This window comes from Canis lupus, chromosome 10 (assembly GCF_011100685.1).
Source record: "Canis lupus familiaris isolate Mischka breed German Shepherd chromosome 10, alternate assembly UU_Cfam_GSD_1.0, whole genome shotgun sequence".
Taxonomy (NCBI): domain Eukaryota; kingdom Metazoa; phylum Chordata; class Mammalia; order Carnivora; family Canidae; genus Canis; species Canis lupus.
Window position 1 is genome coordinate 22,903,279 of NC_049231.1, and position 17,671 is coordinate 22,920,949.

General features: G+C 46.5%; 1 protein-coding gene and 1 long non-coding RNA gene across 8 annotated transcripts in view; one reads left to right on the forward strand and one right to left on the reverse strand.

The window, feature by feature from the left end:
- Positions 1–17,671, forward strand: part of EFCAB6 (EF-hand calcium binding domain 6) — a 234,318-nt gene that overhangs the window by 111,072 nt on the left and 105,575 nt on the right. For all 7 annotated transcript variants that reach the window (XM_038550277.1, XM_038550279.1, XM_038550280.1 and 4 more), the window contains 5 exons: positions 768–935; positions 4,759–4,818; positions 4,910–5,070; positions 10,431–10,604; positions 12,506–12,674. In XM_038550277.1, coding sequence (XP_038406205.1) covers positions 768–935; positions 4,759–4,818; positions 4,910–5,070; positions 10,431–10,604; positions 12,506–12,674 — 732 coding nt within the window. The remainder of the gene's footprint in view (positions 1–767; positions 936–4,758; positions 4,819–4,909; positions 5,071–10,430; positions 10,605–12,505; positions 12,675–17,671) is intronic.
- Positions 15,051–17,671, reverse strand: part of LOC111097630 — a 47,280-nt gene continuing 44,659 nt past the window's right edge. The window contains exon 9 of the long non-coding RNA XR_005365520.1: positions 15,051–15,234. This is a non-coding gene — a long non-coding RNA (uncharacterized LOC111097630). The remainder of the gene's footprint in view (positions 15,235–17,671) is intronic.

Sequence of the window (17,671 nt, forward strand, 5' to 3'; positions counted from 1 at the left end):
CCCTAAACCAACTTTATATCTTTTTCTGATTTTGGACCCAAAGTAATGGCTGACATTTATATGCTGCTTTATGACTTAGCCCCTTTGTCACACTAATAGCTACAGTGTCTCTCTGTGAGAAAGGTAGGGGTTCTTTATTTCCCCCGTTTTTCCAGTAAACAGTATCTTTTATTTTGATATTCAATTTGCTTATTGGTAATTTTTTATTCTGGGGGAAGAATTTGCCTCACAGTATTTTGCTTATAATACGTTTTCTTTATGCAGCATGGCTGAAATTTTTCTTGCTAAGTAATTGTCCATTTATGTAATTGATGAGGTTGGTGGGAGTTAAAATAAGCATAATTAATATTTTTAGTAAATTGGCAAGTTGTAATTGAATTGCCGGGAAGCTCTGTGCCCTCTGCTGCTGAGCCACGCAGTCCTCAGGTGGGGATGGGGCAGGAGTTGCTGAGACAGCCAGCACTCAGCCCGAGTCCAAGGCAGCGGTCAGCCTGTGCCTGTAGCATTGGCCTCTTTCCTCACTTGGGGCCATCTCCTGCCCACATCCTGATAGACAGTCCCTGGAAAAGACTTAGTCCCCCGGCACCCACCCAGCACACTGCTCTTGGCTCACAGTGTTATAGAGTGACTGCCACCTGAGGGATTCTTGCTTCATCATAACTCTGTTGGGCCAGAGCTCACTCTTTATTCAGTGATGCTTAGTATATGGAATGCATTTCCTTCCTTTTTCCTATTTTAATGAGATTCTCTTATGCTCTCATGCTCAGAAACCTGATGGACAGATAACGGGGAAAGAATTGCGATATATTCTAAATTGCATGGTTGTAAAAATCAGTGATTCAGAATTCAAAGAGCTCATGCAAATGCTTGACCCTGGGGACACTGGATGGGTTAACATCTACACACTTATTGAACTGCTTGAAGAGACCCCTAAGGTGAGTTTTATGATGACTTCATGTTTGATTTTCTGTTGATGGTGCGAAACTCAAGTATTCTTAGTGAAATAAGAGGTGGTCGGTGAAATAGTCTTGAGGACTTCATGTTTTTCAGCTGAGTTAATTTTTTTTTTTTTAAAGATTTTTATTTTATTTGTTCATGAGAGACATACAGAGAGAGGCAGAGACATAGACAGAGGGAGAAGCAGGCTCCTCACAGGGAGCCTGATTTGGGACTCGATCCCAAGACCTGGGATCACATCCTCAGCCAAAGGCTGACGCTCAACTGCTGAGCCACCCATGTGTCCCTAATTTTCATTTAAAAAAAGATTTATTTATTTGTTTTAGAGAGAGTGTGCATGGGGGAAGAGGCAAAGGGAGAGAGAGAGAGTCCCAAGCAGACTCTGCACTGAGTCCAGAGCCTGATGTGGGGCTCGATTTCACAACCCCAAGAGCATGACCTGAGCTGAAATCAAAAGTTGGATGCTTAACCAACTGAGCTACTCTAATTTTCATTTTAAGTAAGAGTTAAGTGTTTGAGTTGTTTGATTTTAATTCTCAGTGTCTAAATCATATTGAAGGGTGATATTTGACATTTCTGGAAACCCATCCTGGGATGAGAGCACCTGTGTGTACAGGATGTACCTTCTTTTCACACTGTGCTTGCAGCACTCCTCCTGCAACCATGTCTTGCGTGGACATGTTTTTTAATTACTCCTTTGGTTCTCATTAATATTTTAAGAGTTTTTACGTTCCCCATTTTAAAGATTTTATTTATTTGAGACACAGATAGAGTGAGTGAGAGAGAGCATGAGCGGTGCGGAGGGGCAGAGGGAAAGGGAGAAGCAGGCTCCGTCATGAGCAAGAAGCCTGACATGAGGCTCCATCTCAGGACTCTGAGATCATGACCTGAGCCACCCAGTAACCCTGTTAGTTACCCATTTTAAAAAATAACTGTTTATTACCTCTAGTGATCCATACTAGGTTTTTGAAAACTTGACGGTTTTATTATTCGGAATGCTTTTTATAACTTCAATAATGATTAGCACTTAAAAATTTTAAGAATTTTTATTTTTATTTATTTTATTTATTTTTTTAATAATTTTTAAAAATTAGTGTCAGGTAGTGAATGTGATAGGCATGAACAGATTCCTTTTTTTTAGTAATAAATTTATTTCTTATTGGTGTTCAATTTACCAACATACAGAATAACCCCCAGTGCCCGTCACCCATTCACTCCCACCCCCCGCCCTCCTCCCCTTCTACCACCCCTAGTCCGTTTCCCAGAGTCAGCAGTCTTTACGTTCTGTCTCCCTTTCTGATATTTCCCACACATTTCTTCTCCCTTCCCCTTCATTCCCTTTCACTATTATTTATATTCCCCAAATGAATGAGAACATATGTTTGTCCTTCTCTGATTGACTTATTTCACTCAGCATCATACCCTTCAGTTCCATCCACGTCGAAGCAAATGGTGGGTATTTGTCATTTCTAATGGCTGAGGAATATTCCATTGTATACATAAACCACATCTTCTTTATCCATTCATCTTTGGATGGACACCGAGGCTCCTTCCACAGTTTGGCTATTGTGGACATTGCTGCTAGAAACATCGGGGTGCAGGTGTTCCGGTGTTTCACTGCATCTGTATCTTTGGGGTAAATCTCCAGCAGTGCAATTGCTGGGTCATAGGGCAGATCTATTTTTAACTCTTTGAGGAACCCCCACACAGTTTTCCAGAGGGGCTGCACCAGTTCACATTCCCACCAACAGTGCAGGAGGGTTCCCCTTTCTCCACATCCTCTCCAACATTTGTGGTTTCCTGCCTTGTTAATTTTCCCCGTTCTCACTGGTGTGAGGTGGGATCTCATTGTGGTTTTGATTTGTATTTCCCTGATGGCAAGTGATGCAGAGCATTTTCTCATGTGCGTGTTGGCCATGTCTATGTCTTCCTCTGTGAGATTTCTGGCATGAACAGATTCTTTTTGCAATGTTTGTTATAGACTTATTTTCGCAGGTACAAATTAGCTTTTCACTAATATGATTTCCTGAGCGCCCACCTTGTGCAAAGTGGTGACCACATCCTAAACCAGTGTCATTTGGTCCTCCTTGAACCCTAGGTTGAAATTAAGTCGCAGGGCTCTCGCACACAGAAAAGAATAATTGTACCTCTCACTGAACTCCGCTGTGTTAGCTCCTGAGAATTGTGGCCTCTGGCTGTCCCAGCACATAGCTGTTTGTTTGTTTTTTTTCTCTAAAAGCAGAATATGGACATGTAAACAATCTGCTCTCCACATGACAAGTGACATGATCTTTGTTTAAAATAAACCACGTCCTGCTGGCTGCAATGCTTAAAAGCCTCAGGTGGCTGTCCAGGGTCTAGAAGAAAGCAGAACTTCCGAACCAGTATGGCAAGTGCCCATGTGGTCCAGCCCTGCTGACCACTTCCCAGAATCCTCGTGGGCCACACTGGCTCGGGTCCTCAGGTATCCCCAGGCCCCTCCTGCCTCCTGGCCATGCAGTGGCTCCTGCCAGGATTCCCTTCATGCTCCTCTGCAGGTCTCAGTGCACCCACAGCTTTCTCAGGAACTTTCCGTGATACCTCTGCCAAAACCTGTCTGACAGCCCCTGACCTCACACACCTGCCCGGTCACAGTATCACAACTTGGTCATTGTGTGGTCATGCCTCCATGAAGACAGGCCTTTCTGTTTTTACTGCCTGTTGTACCCGTGAGTGCTAGCCCAGTGCCAGGCCAACTCATGAAACAGTGTGGTGAGTGAATGAATGAACATACAGGAATGAAGGAGAAAAATTAGAAAACACAGTTTTGCAAATAGAAAAAAAAGAAAATCACCACTAGTTCTAACATCTAGGGATCATTACCCACTATTATACTTTGTTGTACATTCTTCTGAACCTTGTACCTGTGCTGTATACCTGCACGCACTTTGTTTTCAGCTTTATTACGGTATAATTGATATACAAAAAGCTGCACAGATGTATGCAATTTGAAGATTGGATACATACCTTCATATATGATACCTATTTTATTTTAAAATGAGATCCTATAACTAATGACTTTTCAGTCCATGCTGTCCCTAACATGTCCTTAACACGGTCAATAAAAATTCTGCTGTGTGATTTTAAAAGATACAGAGTAAACTATTCCCTGTTGTAAACTACATGTTCTTCTCCCCCCACTTTTCTAAATCTTGCTACAATGGATATTGTGCCTGCTTTTTTGCACCATTCTGTGATTATTCCATTCTTACAGATTTCCAGAAATAGAAATGATTGGGTCAAAGAATATACGTTTTATCCCTGAAATTATTTTTATTATTTTAACAGAGGAATATATGTGTAAAGTGCAAAATGCAAAAGATACAAAAGGGAACATGGTGAGAAGTAAGTTTTTCTTCTAGCTCTGTTCCCTCGTCATTCCCCAGAGGCGGTCACTATTGCCCTGGAGTCTGTAGATTATCAGATTGTCTAATGGTATCCCTTATTGACACTGGCAATTTGCCTCCTTTTTAATTTTTACCATTCTGAAAGGCAAAAATGCCAACTCACTATTCTTTTATTTTGAGTTTATTTAGGCTGGGAGATAGATTTTTTTTTTTCATGTTTATAGTACTTTTTTTTTTCATGAGTGTAAGTTAAAAATCATGATCCCCATTTCCACATGGGGGTTAGGGGGTAAACTCCCTTGCTTATGACCTCAAGAGTTAATTGGCTAAAGGGACAAAGCCATGTGTCTGCCTCCAAGGCTCCTACTGCCTTTAGGAGAGATTCGTACTTACACACTTTCTCTTTCCCAATTAGATACAAAAACTCTCCTCCTCTGCAGACACCAAGGTGCCTCTCCTCCTGGCTTGGGATTCGGTAAGTAACACTTCCCTCGTGTGGTCCCAGGGTGCTACCGTCCCAGGTTACAAAGGTCCCGCTTGCTAAATGTGTTTGTTTTTTGTGTTAGGTGGAAGAAATCATTCAGGACTCAATTGCTAGGAATCTCCAAGCCTTCTACAAAATGCTACGGTCATATGACCTCGGAGACACAGGGCTCATTGGTCGAAATAATTTCAAGAAAATCATGCGCATCTTCTGCCCATTTTTAACAATCGAACATTTACTGAAGTGAGTGTTCTGGTAACGAAATTAATTCGGGTCATGTCTCTCATCGAGTCTGTTTATAATCCTAAAACTTTTTCTATGTGTGTTTGCAGTATCGATAGGGAATATTGATAATTGCTATTTATTGGGTCCTTACTAACACAGAACACTGGTCGGGAGTTTGCCACACGCTCTATGATTTAGTCCTCACAACCGCCACGGAAGGTGGCTGCTTTTCCTTCCTGTGGATAAGGAAACTGAGGTCTGAAGAAGTCCCTATTCACAGTCACGTAGCTAGGAGGCCTCCCGGGTCTCTGTGACTCTTTGCTCTTAACCCTGATACTGTTTTACCTCCCAGGGTGCCAGGCTGCCATCAGCCGTCCTGTGCAGAGGCTGGAATTATAGTTCTGTTTTACTTTAGTTTAAAACTTACCCCAGGGCACCTGGGTGGCTCAGTCAGTTGGGCACCTGTCTTTGGCTCAGGTCATGATCTCAGGGTCCTGGGATTGAGCCCCACATCAGACTCTCTATTTAGCAATAAGTCTGCTCCTTCTTCTGTCTCTGCTCCTCCCCCCTGCTCATGCTGTCTCAGTCTCTCTGTGCCAAATAAGTACATAAAATATTTAAAAGAAAACAAAACAAAACAAAAGTAAAGCTTACCTGGTGGCGACTGAGCGAAGCTGGGAGGGGACAAGGATCTTAAGAGACAGAAGAGCACAGAGCCCTGAAGGCCTTGTAGGTCTCCTGCTGAGTGTCTTGTTCACTACTCCCATTACCCCCACTCAGCTGCTCTGGGGGCACAGAGCCCTCTTGCTTCCCTCTCTGTGGTGACCTTGAGAACCTTCAGCTTGAATCCTGCTTCCCTGACCACCACCAAATGCCCCACCATGTGCTCAAGCTTGTGGTCCAGAACCTGACCTTAGAGACCATTTGGTCCACGTTTCCTACTATGGACAGTGATCTGGAGGCTGGGTGGAAATCCGATTGAATCGCAGGGAAGAAGGTTACTCTGATTTTCTTTCAGTTCTTCTGACTAGAATGTTAAAAATCCTGTATTTGTTGCTTTTGATTACATTGATTTCAGGTGACACGGTTGATCTAGCAGTAGTTGGCCACTCAAGTCTCTTTTCTGTGAATGTTTGTGTTTTGTTACCCATTTTTCCTGTGGTTGGTTTTTGCAGGAGAAGAAGGGTTTACAAGAGGAGGTGAGGCCAAGGCTTTCCTGAGCAGGAGGCACACAGAGCGTGGTGTTTGCATTTGTCCGTTTCTCAAACGTTGGCAGAAAGGCCAGCTTGCTGGAGCGTGGGAAACCCAGGAAGGGGGTGAGATGGGGCAGCAAGTCAAGAGACAGGGTTCTAGAGGGACCTCAGGGGGCCTGGACGAGGCCTCTGTGGGGCAAGAAGCCAGGCTGCAGGGGCTTCAACCGCTATGGCCTTTGGTCTGTGCAGTCAAGAGCAGTGGGACCCACTGATTCCTTCACCTAGTCTTCCACTCCGTGGGTGGTATTAGGGAGTGCCTCCTGCATTCCTGCTCCTGCTTAACTGGTTAACAGAAATCCCTTTATTTCCAGGGAGCTCTAGTGTGGGGGAAAGAGATGGAGACAAACCCAGCATGGCATGTGAACGTGGTTCAGAGGAACGATCACGTACAGCTGGGCAGGAGGGAATCTGTGAAGCTTCTCGGACATGATGCCTGAGGCCAAAGGAGAAAAAGAAGAGCATTCCAGGACATAGGATAGTGGGGAAAGCACAGAGGAGTAGGGGCACATGTGGGGACTGGCAAGCCATCTGGGACCATTGGGGCAGGCAGTCGTATAGGGAGAAACAGCAGGGGGATGATACTGAGGGACGGGTGAGGAACTGGGGCCATCTGGCAGGGCACTGGTTCATGCCAGCATCTTAGAATCATCTGGAGAGCTTTGAAAAATCCCAAGGCCCATGCCCTGTTCACAGGCCAGGCCAGGCAGTGTTATACTGAAGTCCCCGCTGGCTCTGATGTGCAGCCATAGTGGAGAAGCACAGCCCAGGGGGTGAGGAGCCTGTGAGGTGGCCTTGGACATCTGATCCGTGCTTTATAAGGGTTACTGTGGCCCCAGTGTGGAGAAGGTACTGTGGCAGGGAGAGGCAAAGAGGACAGGTACGTGGCACAGGGGGTGGCAGTGGCTCTGCAGAGGGCTCTGTGACCAGCTTGGCAGAAGGATAAGACTCAGTGACTCTGGGAGTGAGGGCGCAAGGAGGGAGGGGGCTCAGATGATGACCAGAGGCAGTGTCACTGGAGTTAGGAAACACGGAGGAGGTCGAGTGAAACCTCAGCAGGAGACTTCCAGAGGACGTGGGCGCAGAGGGCGGCCTGCGCTGCGACGTGATTCTCCTTACGTTGACAGCCTGAGCGCTCGTTCAGCAGGCGTTGATCTAGAAGCAGATAGCAAGCCTTCTGAGCTGAGAGGGCGTGGGTCGGACCTAGCAGAGCACCGCCAGCTCATCAGTGACCTCGAGCCTCAGGAGAGGGGCGGGTGGGAGAGGGCCCCACCAGGCCGCGAGGGGCAAGGTGGACCCAGAGTGTGCCAGTGACTGTGCAAGGAGTGTGGGAAATGCAGTGTTGAGGATTGGATTCACCTCTGAAGCTCCTGCACCGGTGCTAGAACAGTGCCTGGTGCATGGTCAGGGCTGCTTAAGTGTTGAGTGAGGGAATGAATGACTGAAATGAAATGAATGAATGAATGAATGAATGAATGAATGAAAGAAAGAAAGAAAGAAAGAAAGAAATCTAGTGGATTGGTCATGCAGGTAATTGGATACTTGATAGAAGCCTCTCTAATCCCTTCTTCATGATGCAGCCAGGCTTATCTGTCTCAACCACAGATCTACTCATGTTAAAACCCTACAGAAAACACCCCAGTGTCCTACTGCTGTTAGGAAAACATCCAGATGCTTTTTTTAAGAGTGGCTTCCCGGGCTCCTCATGATCCTCGTACCCTCCAGAGCTCAGGCTGTGCAGCTGGACTGCCTGGGTTCACATCCCAGCTCAGCTCCGGACTAGCTGTGCCCTTGGGCAAGTTACTTACCCACTCTGAGCCCCGATTTGGTCACACTAACGTTACTTAGGAGAGTGTGGTAAGGGTCAAGGGAGATCCTAGACGCAGAGCCCTGCACCCGGTACTGAGCTCAAGAAACATTTGCTTTGGCTGGTGCTGTTGCTCTTTACTCAGTGCCGACTAAGCTGCTGTTTCCTGAAAACCCCATGCTCTCTCTCACCCCTGGACTTCTAGATGGCCCATTCCCTCGGTTCTGAATGCACACTCTCACAACCACTTGGCTCCCTGGAGCGGGGGTTGTGTATGTAGTCTGTTCACAGTCGTAGCCATACTACTCAGCACCGTGCTTAGTACCTGCAGCATAAATACTTCCTGAAGCAATGATATCAATGGCTAGTATTTCCAGAACTGCCCCTGGCTGTGTGGGAAGCAGCATCGTGATAATCGTACTGTGATTATTACATCTGCAGTTTATGGAGCTTGTGTACATACAGCCAGTCCCAGAGCTAGGAGCTTTCTATGGATCCTCTTACTTTATAGTGATCCTCTGAGGTGGGTGCATTTTATAGACAAGGAAACTAAAGCAGAGAAAGGATGATGTGCCAGCTGGTGATTCTCAATCCTTTAATAGGCTTAAAAATTATTGGGGACAAGGCTGCCTTAGAAATTAAAAGTGAGATGTTAAAAATGTTATTGCAGAAAACAAAAATGAATGTGTACTTTCTTGTTATGTTTCCCTGTAGGCTCAGACAAAACATTGGAGTTTCAAAATAATGACTTATTTGGATGATAAGGAGGTTACAGAAATTATAACAGGTGCAACCAAAGGTAGCTGGTCGTGAGCTAGTGAAGGGCTGCAAAGAAACTGAGCTAATCTCTGAAAACTCACTCCAGCTCCTCGTTTGTACCTGAAACATTTCCACAGTCTTAGAAAACGTTAGAGAATACAACTTGTCTGTGCACGCTTTCCCTCTGGTCACATGCTATGAGGCCTCCGAAAAACCCACTGTGCTCCAGAGGTGCAGGGTAGAAAAGGCAAAAGACTTCCTCGTGTCCATATGAGAATGGTTTGGGCCTCCCGAAGTTCCAGGAGCAGCTGCAGACCACACCTCGTGAACGCTGCCTTCACTCGTAGGGCTGTGAGGCCCAGAGCTGATATTCCGGCCCCGGGAGGCCGATTCCAGGCCCACACCCACAGCTACATGCTCTGCTGCCATATGGGTTCTAACAAATATGTGGCATTTTATTTTGGTCCCCAGGCTTTACCAAGTGTGCTATGATGGGTGTGTACAACTTTTATGATTAGAAAAATACTAACAAACAAAATATTGAAAAGGAAAAAAGTAGTTCTTGTCCTGTTAGTAGTTTCCTACAGTTTTCTAAAATACTTGCAATGTGCCAAAGTTCCAGTATAGGTATTTCCACAATTCCATCCCAGAACTTGCAATTTCAGAAAATTTATTCTTTTTACATGTGCCGTATCTTTATTACAGTATTCCTATAAACTATAAACTGCATACATTTATTTATTTGAGAGAGAGAGCGCACGCGCACATGCATATACACACCTGAGCTGGGGGAGGGGCAAAGGGAGAGAGAGAGAATCCCAAACAGACTCCCCGCTGACTGTAGAGCCCAACTCGATCCCAGGCCCTGAGATCATGACCTGAGCCAAAATCGAGAATCGGCCACCTAACTGAGCCACCCAGGCACCCCTTCATGTACATCTTTAAAAAATAGTTTGAGCATCTCCATCATGTATATATATCCATGAAACCACTGCAAGTTATCAATCAAGATAGCAAATATTTTCATCCCTCCCACCCCCACCTCAAGCATCCTTGTGTCCTCCTGCAGTTCATCTCTTCCGCAGCTCTAGTAACCACTGGCCTGCATCTGTCATTGCAGATAACTGCATTTTCTAGTGGTTTATATAAATGAAAGCATGCAAGATGTTCTCTTTTGTCAGGCTCTGTTCCCCAAGCGTAACGAGTTTGAGATTCATTCCGGTTGTTCCCTGAATGCACAACTGGTTTCTTTTCATTGCTAAGTACTATTCCATTCATTAGTACATCTTGTGGAGCATTTGGTGGGCATTTGGGTGGTTTCCAGTGTTCCATCTTTATTTGTCTTGGATAGATGCCCAGGGGTAGAAGGGCTGGTTCCTCTGGGTGAGTGTATATTCAAGGTGTACAGTCTAGGTGTCTTCCAGAGTGGTTGCACTGTTCTGTGCCTCACCAGCAGTGAGAGAGAGCTGTATGTACTCACATCCTTGTCAGCACTTGGTAGGGTCATTCCTTTTCATTTTAGCCAACCTAATGGGTGTATTCGAATTGTTTTTAAATTCCAGACTCTGTAGTAGGTTTCAGGATATTGCTTCAGGAAGAATCCTTTATAAGAAATTTTTGGCATCCATGGGGATGAGTGGCCCACCACCCCCCTCTCCGGTTATTACTCCAAAGGATCAGCTATTGAGTGACCATTTTCAAAGAGAGGAACAGCGGAAGTTGGATCTTTCTGAAAGGTAAAACAAAACGAAATGCAAACGCATATGGAAACCACCATGCCTTTTGTGGGAGAGGTGGTTAGTAAATATTTGTTGACTAAATGAGTGTTTTAATATTTTATTATTGAAATGAGGAAATATGGCAAAATATAAATACAGCGGTTAGGGCCAGGGGAGTTGAGAGCAAGCAGATATCTTTGGGATTATTATGTGGCCTGCTGATTCTGGAAATGAAAGCACTGAGGTCTGAGAGGTCTAAGGACTGGCCTCAGGTTATTCACAAACTTGGTGGCCATCCTGGGTTAAGAACCCAGGACCTTCAAGAAATAAAACAGGTGAACAGAGGGGAAGGGAAGGAAAAAAATAAGATAAAAACAGAGAGGGAACTAAACCATAAGAGACTCTTAACTCTAGGAAACAAACCGAGGGTTGCTGGAGGGGAGGTGGAGGCAGGGGGGCGGGGTGTAACTGAGTGATGGGCCTTAAAGGAGGGCACTTAATGAGCACTGGGTGTTATATACAACTGATGAATCACTGAACTATCTCTGAAGCTTACAGTACACTACATATTAACTAAATTGAATTTAAATAAAAAATTTTAAAAAGAAAACCCAGGGTCTTTGGATCCCAGAGAACCTGTCTGCCATTCAACCATTACATGCCTGGGTTCACATTTGTTCTTTTCCAGAAACTTAGGCTCCTCACCACCATTTAATATTTATGGCAAAACATCCCCATTAAACCAGTTAACATTTTCTGACATGAATGATAGAATTATTCAAATGATCACCAAATTGAATTGTAACAATAAAACATGCTTAGCAAATCTGTTAAACATTGGGCTGATGAATATTCTAGCCTGTCCTCATTTTGAAAAATATAGGTTTAGTCTAATGAAAAGATATTATTTTAACTTGCCGGTTCATAGCTTATAATAAATCCACGAAGAAAGGTAAAATGTAGACCTATTCAGCCGACTTCACTCTGTCATTTCCCTTTAAAAAAATTCTTAAGTATCGAGCAGTGGGAATATTTTAATGCTATGGTAATGAAATTTGAATATCTGGGCATTTCAGTGGTAGCTGCTTTATAAATGGGCAGAGGGATGGTATTTTAAGAGAAAGGTTAAATATTCTGTGATGAGATGCGTCTGCCTCCTAAAACCAGTGGAAAAAGTAATGGCAATTAGGCTTATTCTAAAATGTGGGCATTCCTGTGGAGCTCTTGAAAGCTGCAGGTGGAAGCAGCAGGAGAGAAGTCCTTTCTCCACGATTGTCACTCGGGCTCTCCTCCTCCCACTCCGGTGGGGTCCCAGAGACTCCGAGAGAGCTGAAGAAATAATTATTCATCATCACACTCCATCTCTCTCATACACATAGCACATCACATAAAATCTAGATTGTCTAAATCCGGTTGACTGGATAAATCAACTTGGAATAATTGGGAACTTCCCTTCCTTCCCATGAATGTTCGATGACTTCTTTGGCCTAGTTACCACAAAACAGCCCATTTCATTTAAAGCTTGGTAATGGGCTCTGGCTTTTTATGTTCCCAGTTCACACAGATACTTATTTTCCCCACCTTGTCTGCCCAGTCACACGCCTGTTCAGCCAGCATCAACTCAGTTGGAGGGCTTAGCACAGGGATGACCATATCCACAACCTTGAAGCTCCCTGTCCTGGCCTGTGGCCCCACCAGCACGACAGGAGGAGCTTTCACCTGATGGATGCAGTGCTGTGGGCCTTTCTGGAACACAGGCAAGTGAAAGGTTCTCAAGTCATGCCATCTAGCTGTGCATCTGTTTCCTGGTTTGGGAGAAAGGGGCCGGTGGACCTCCTTGTTGTCCTGGGTCCGATCGAAATTGGGCGAGGTCTCTAGGAAGCACTCTGCTGGATCTAAATGCTTGATTGTGATTTTAGAACCAAGCCCGTGGAGGACAGAAGCACCTCGACCAAGAAAATGACGAAGGATGAAGTGATCGAAAAACTAAAAAACTGTATTCAGCAGCGGGACCCAGCATTCAAAAAATTCTTTCTTGACTATAGCAAGGAGCTCACTGGCAAAATTCATGTGCGTGACTTCAAGAAGGTAGGAGAATGGGTGTCCGTGTATTTCTCTATTTCTTTCACTCCTGGAGAAGGTCAGGCTTTCAAGGACGGGCAGTATATTTTCAGCAAGGGTTTATTCCCTTCCAGGCAAAGTGGACCCATTTCGAGGCATCTTCCAACAATGTAAAAGGATTCTTTTGGCCAAAAACATCTTTGGCAACTTTCTTCGGAGAGTACTTTTGGTATGGATGTGACCAGTTGTTGGCATTTAAGCTTTGTCTAGACAGAGTGTTGGTGGATGTGGGGTTTGGCAGGCTGGCTGGGAGTACCTGGCCCCAGGCTTGGCGCCTCAAGTACACCTGGGGCAGAACTGGGATGGGCAGCAAAGCTGCTCCGGCCCCTTCCCCAATGGTGAGGAGTCCCAATGAGGCTGTGATAACAGGGCTGTGGTTTGCTCCTCGAGAAAGTGAAAAAAGAATCTGGCAGTAAAAACGGGAAGCTTGGAGTGCTGATGGGAACTAGGAGGTTGTGCCAGAAAGGACTCCGCTTGAAGGGTTCTGCATAGACTTCTCAAGGAATTAATTTAAGTGATTGCTTAAAATTCCTGTTACGACCCCTCTAGCTAATCATCTTCAGCTATTTTTAAGGAAAGCATTTCAGCTAATACATAGCAGTGTCTGTGTGCACAAATTTAGAAGAATGAAATGAAATATATTTCCAAGAAGAGAATAATTATATTAGTAGCTACTATTTATCTAGTGCCTGCCCCCGTGCCAGGCGCTGCAATAGGCTCTGTACTTATTTTATCTCCAAGTTGGCAGCGTCCCTGAGGCTGGTTGGAGGAGAGAGCAGGGCTGTGTACGCACAGGGATGGGATTGGGTAGCTACCAACCCAGCCCAGACCTCCCGCCCCCCCAAGCCCAGACTGGGGGATGTGGAGGGCACACAGGGCATGGTGAGGAGGACAGATTCAGGAAATATTTGGGAATAAGGGATAACAGACAAGAAAGAGGAAAATGGGTAAGGAGCGGCTCCTGGATCTTTGGTTTGGGGTACTGGGTGGCTGATGGTCAGTTATTGACATCTCCAGTGACCCATTTCAGCAGGGTGGGTGGTGGTAAGTGGGTGTGAATCACCTGACACTCCCAGGGCACCTTGTCCTAGACTCTTTTGCCCCCAAGTCCCCTGGCACCAGCCAGTCCTGACCCCTCATGCCCAGCTGTCTTGAACAAGCATGGTTCAGTCAATGATCTTAATTCACAGAGTCAGTTCATAGGTTCCCAGGAGATCAAGAATCCACTAAGCTGGGCAGCCCCGGTGGCCCAGCGGTTTGGCACTGCCTTCGGTCTAGGGCGTGATCCTGGAGACCCGGGATCAAGTCCCACGTCGGGCTCCCTGCCTAGAGCCTGCTTCTCCCTCTGCCTGTGCCTCTGCCTCAGTCTCTGTGTCTCTCATGAATAAATAAATAAAATCTAAAAAAAAAAAAAAAAAAAAAGAATCCATTAGGCTGCCACTGATTTTTCGAGGGTTATCTTAGGGAAGGGCAGGAGGTGGTGGCAAAGCAGGGACTAGTACCCCAGACCACAGACTGCAAGGACCGCTGCTTACCTCTGCTCACCTGAGCACAAGTCTGTAAGCTCAGCCGCAGATTCTTTCATCCTAGGGCTTCTCTGCCATCGCTAAGCCACTGGCTCTCCTGTTGGCATCTCTGCTTCACATCCCAGACCGTCCTCCTAAAACTGCAGTCTCAGGTGCCTACCTGCTCACTTGACTTCTTCCCTGAGGCGTCCGGAGAAGGTGTATTGCCACCAAGGCCAGTCTGCCAGCAGCCCTTCCGTTCTCAAGAGGAGCCCTTTCCCAGTCACTCGGGGCTCCACTCTGGGGTCTTCCTGGACTCTCCCCTTCCTGTCATAGCCACCCCCAGTGCATCAACAAAGCCCCTTGAAAGTCTCCCCAGGACACAGTGACTGCTGTCCCATCTCTGCCACTTCCAGCCATCACCACCCCATTGGCCTCCCCGCACCTGCCCTTTCCTGCCACAGGGTCTGTTCAACCCAGCAGCCAGAGTCCTCCTCCCCAACAGGTCTGTAGAGGGGGCCTCTCCTGCTCAGAACCCTCTCATGGCCCCCCACCTCGTGAGAATACAAACCAGAGTCCCCACAGGACCTAGAGGGTCCAGCACACTACCCAGCCCCTCATTGTGTCTTTGACTTCCACTCTTACCACCCTCCCCACTGCTCACCTCGCTCCAGCCACACCAGCCTCCTGCCCTGCCTCACACCACCTGGCACTGGCTGTCCCCTCCGCCTGGAGGGCATCCCTCTGATAGCTGCATGACTGTCCCCTTCACCTTCTCCAAGCCTTTGTCCACCTGCACTTCGAGGTGTCACTGACATTCCCAGGGCAGATATAACCTGCTCTCCCACCTCGATCTTCTTTACCCCCATTTTCTTTCTCGGTGTTATCACCTGCTGCCACGCATGTTGTGCTTAGAATCCTTCCTTTCATTTCTTCATTCTGCTGTTGCTTGACTTCTTCCAATAAAACGTGCTCCAAAGGTGGACATCTCTCTCTTTTGGATAGTGATGCATCCCAGGTGCCTGGCACAAGGCAGGGCCCAACATTGGCTGAATGAATGGATGAATTTGAAGAGTAACTAGAATCCCTAGTAGAGCCCAGAATGGGTGCCACCTGGGAACTGAGGGAGGCAGGTACAGAAGCCCGTCGGGATTCCCAGGCATGAGGCTGGTTCCCACACCCGTCCGTGGCAATTCGCGAGCCCACCCTCGTCCCCTCCCTGCCCCTGACTTGCTCTGCGTTCTAGCTGACCCTGAGGGGCAGCTACTTGCACGGTTGTCCTGCTGCTTGCTTCCTGGCGGCGCCTGCATACCTCTCCCCCCTCCCTCTAGTCTCCTGGCCTCCTACAGACTTCCCTGCCTCCTGAAGACGTGCCCATGTGAGAGGAAAGGAACGGTGAAGCCATGAAAGGACAGGACCAACGTGCAGGGAGAAAAGTTGCTGTTGTGTCAATCACCAATTCGCTCTGAACTCAATTAGGCAGATTGTTGACTGGTTCCCTCCCCCAGGGATTTATTGGCTTTAAGCTTTGGGAAACATGCTATTGTGACCAACCTCTTAGCCCAAAGATCAACAACTCTGGGATGATTTTAAACAGTCCACTGGGAACCTGGTTTTGAACTTCATAAGCTGATAACTTCAAAGCATTATGTAAATATAAACTTCACTGTTAATTGAAGAGGTTGTTTATAGATCAGGGTGCCTCTTGGACCAGTGAGGTCGAGCTAGAGAAATCAAAATCTTACGCCGTAGAAAGAAACACGAATTCAAATTAGACATAATGCAGGGCACCCAGATATTGAAGGTTTGGGAATGTCGAACTTCGGTGGCGATGAAGCCTTTGGAATTGAATTCTCTGCGATCTTTAAGTATAAGTGACGAATGACAACTGTGTAAGTGTGGTTACAGTACTGTGATGATGACGACAACTGTCCCTGGGAAAACGGCGGTGATGAAAGTACTCATCACCACAGCCGCCACGCCAGTGATCGGGTCCCTGTGGCCTCTGGCTCTATGGACCTTGGTTCACGTGTATTGTTTCTAATCCCCGCAGAAGCCCTGTGGGGCGTACGTGATACTATGCCCACTTCACAAATGAGGAGGCCAAGGCTTAGGATAGTGGCTCAGTGTTGTTCAGCTAGTAAGCCACTCAGGCCCTTGGATTGGGATCCACGTCAGTCTCTTAACCTCAGACCCTTGCTGGATGTAAGACAGACTGGCTGGGTGTAATGTGGGCTAGCTGGGTATAATATGGGCTACCTGGGTGTAATGTGGACTGGCTGGGTATAATATGGGCTGGCCGGGTATAATATGGGCTCGCTGGGTATAATATGGGCTGGCCAGGTGTAATGTGGGCTTGCTGGGTGTAATATGCACCAGCTGGGTTGCAGTACTGGCTACCTGGGTGTAATTGATGGCAGCTCTGAGATTGTATCTGGCCTCAGAATTTTGAGAGGAGGACATTAATTTTAATAACAATGTCCTTTAACTTCTCCCTATCATTTGGTCGTGGATATGCAGTGTTCTTGCCCTTGTCTTCCCCGAATCTGTCTCAGGCCAATTAGTGGTGCAGTGGTCGCTGAGTTTCGTCCCAGAGGAACTGGGAATGAGGCTCTCGGCCACATATACCTGCTTGCCCAATTATGCATGCCTGGAGTTGTTCATAATTTGAGTGTCGGCAGCGCTTACCATTGGCCCAGATACCTTGTACTCTAAACTGGAAGTGCTAAATATTTATCCTCACCAGCCATTGCCTGACCTGTGGCGGGGGCAGAAGGTGGCTGGCTGTACAGGGTCAATGAGGGAGAGCTGTAATAGGGTCTGGAGCCGGGTGGGAACTCGTGGGTCACCAAATCCAGTGGGTCTCCGCATTGTCATTGCTGGGAACACTGTTACTAGTTTTCACCACCATGATCAGGAAGATTTTGTCTGCTATACAGATTTGTTTACTAATGATCTGCCCCCACCCCCGCCTTTTTTTCCCTCTCTTTAATGTAAAAGGTATCAGAGTTTCTGGAGAGTGTGAGGTGACCAGCCACAGCACACTGAGCCACCAGTCCTGCCAGAGGCAGAGCTGTCGGGCTTTTAATGGACTCAGTGTACTTTCCTTGGTTAAATGTGTCATTCCTATCGGGAAGAGGCCGAGGGACTGCTCTTTCTGGAATGGCACTAGCCCGGGTCTGGGTATGTTGCATCCGACATTAAATCATCTCTCATAACAACCCTGAAGGCATATTCTTTCTCCCAGGAAATGTCCCCTCCCCTGGTTCATTGCTTGCTCTGGCCACTATACCCCATGGCCTACGACTTTTGCATAGTTTATAATGTGTCGTTTTATTTAAATGACAAGTCAAGAACTGGTGATGATGCAGGAAGACCGTTTTTGAATTTCAGAGTGATGGAGACTCTAGATTCCTCCTCTAGATGCTTCTTCCTTCTTGTCTTCCTCTCTCACACATG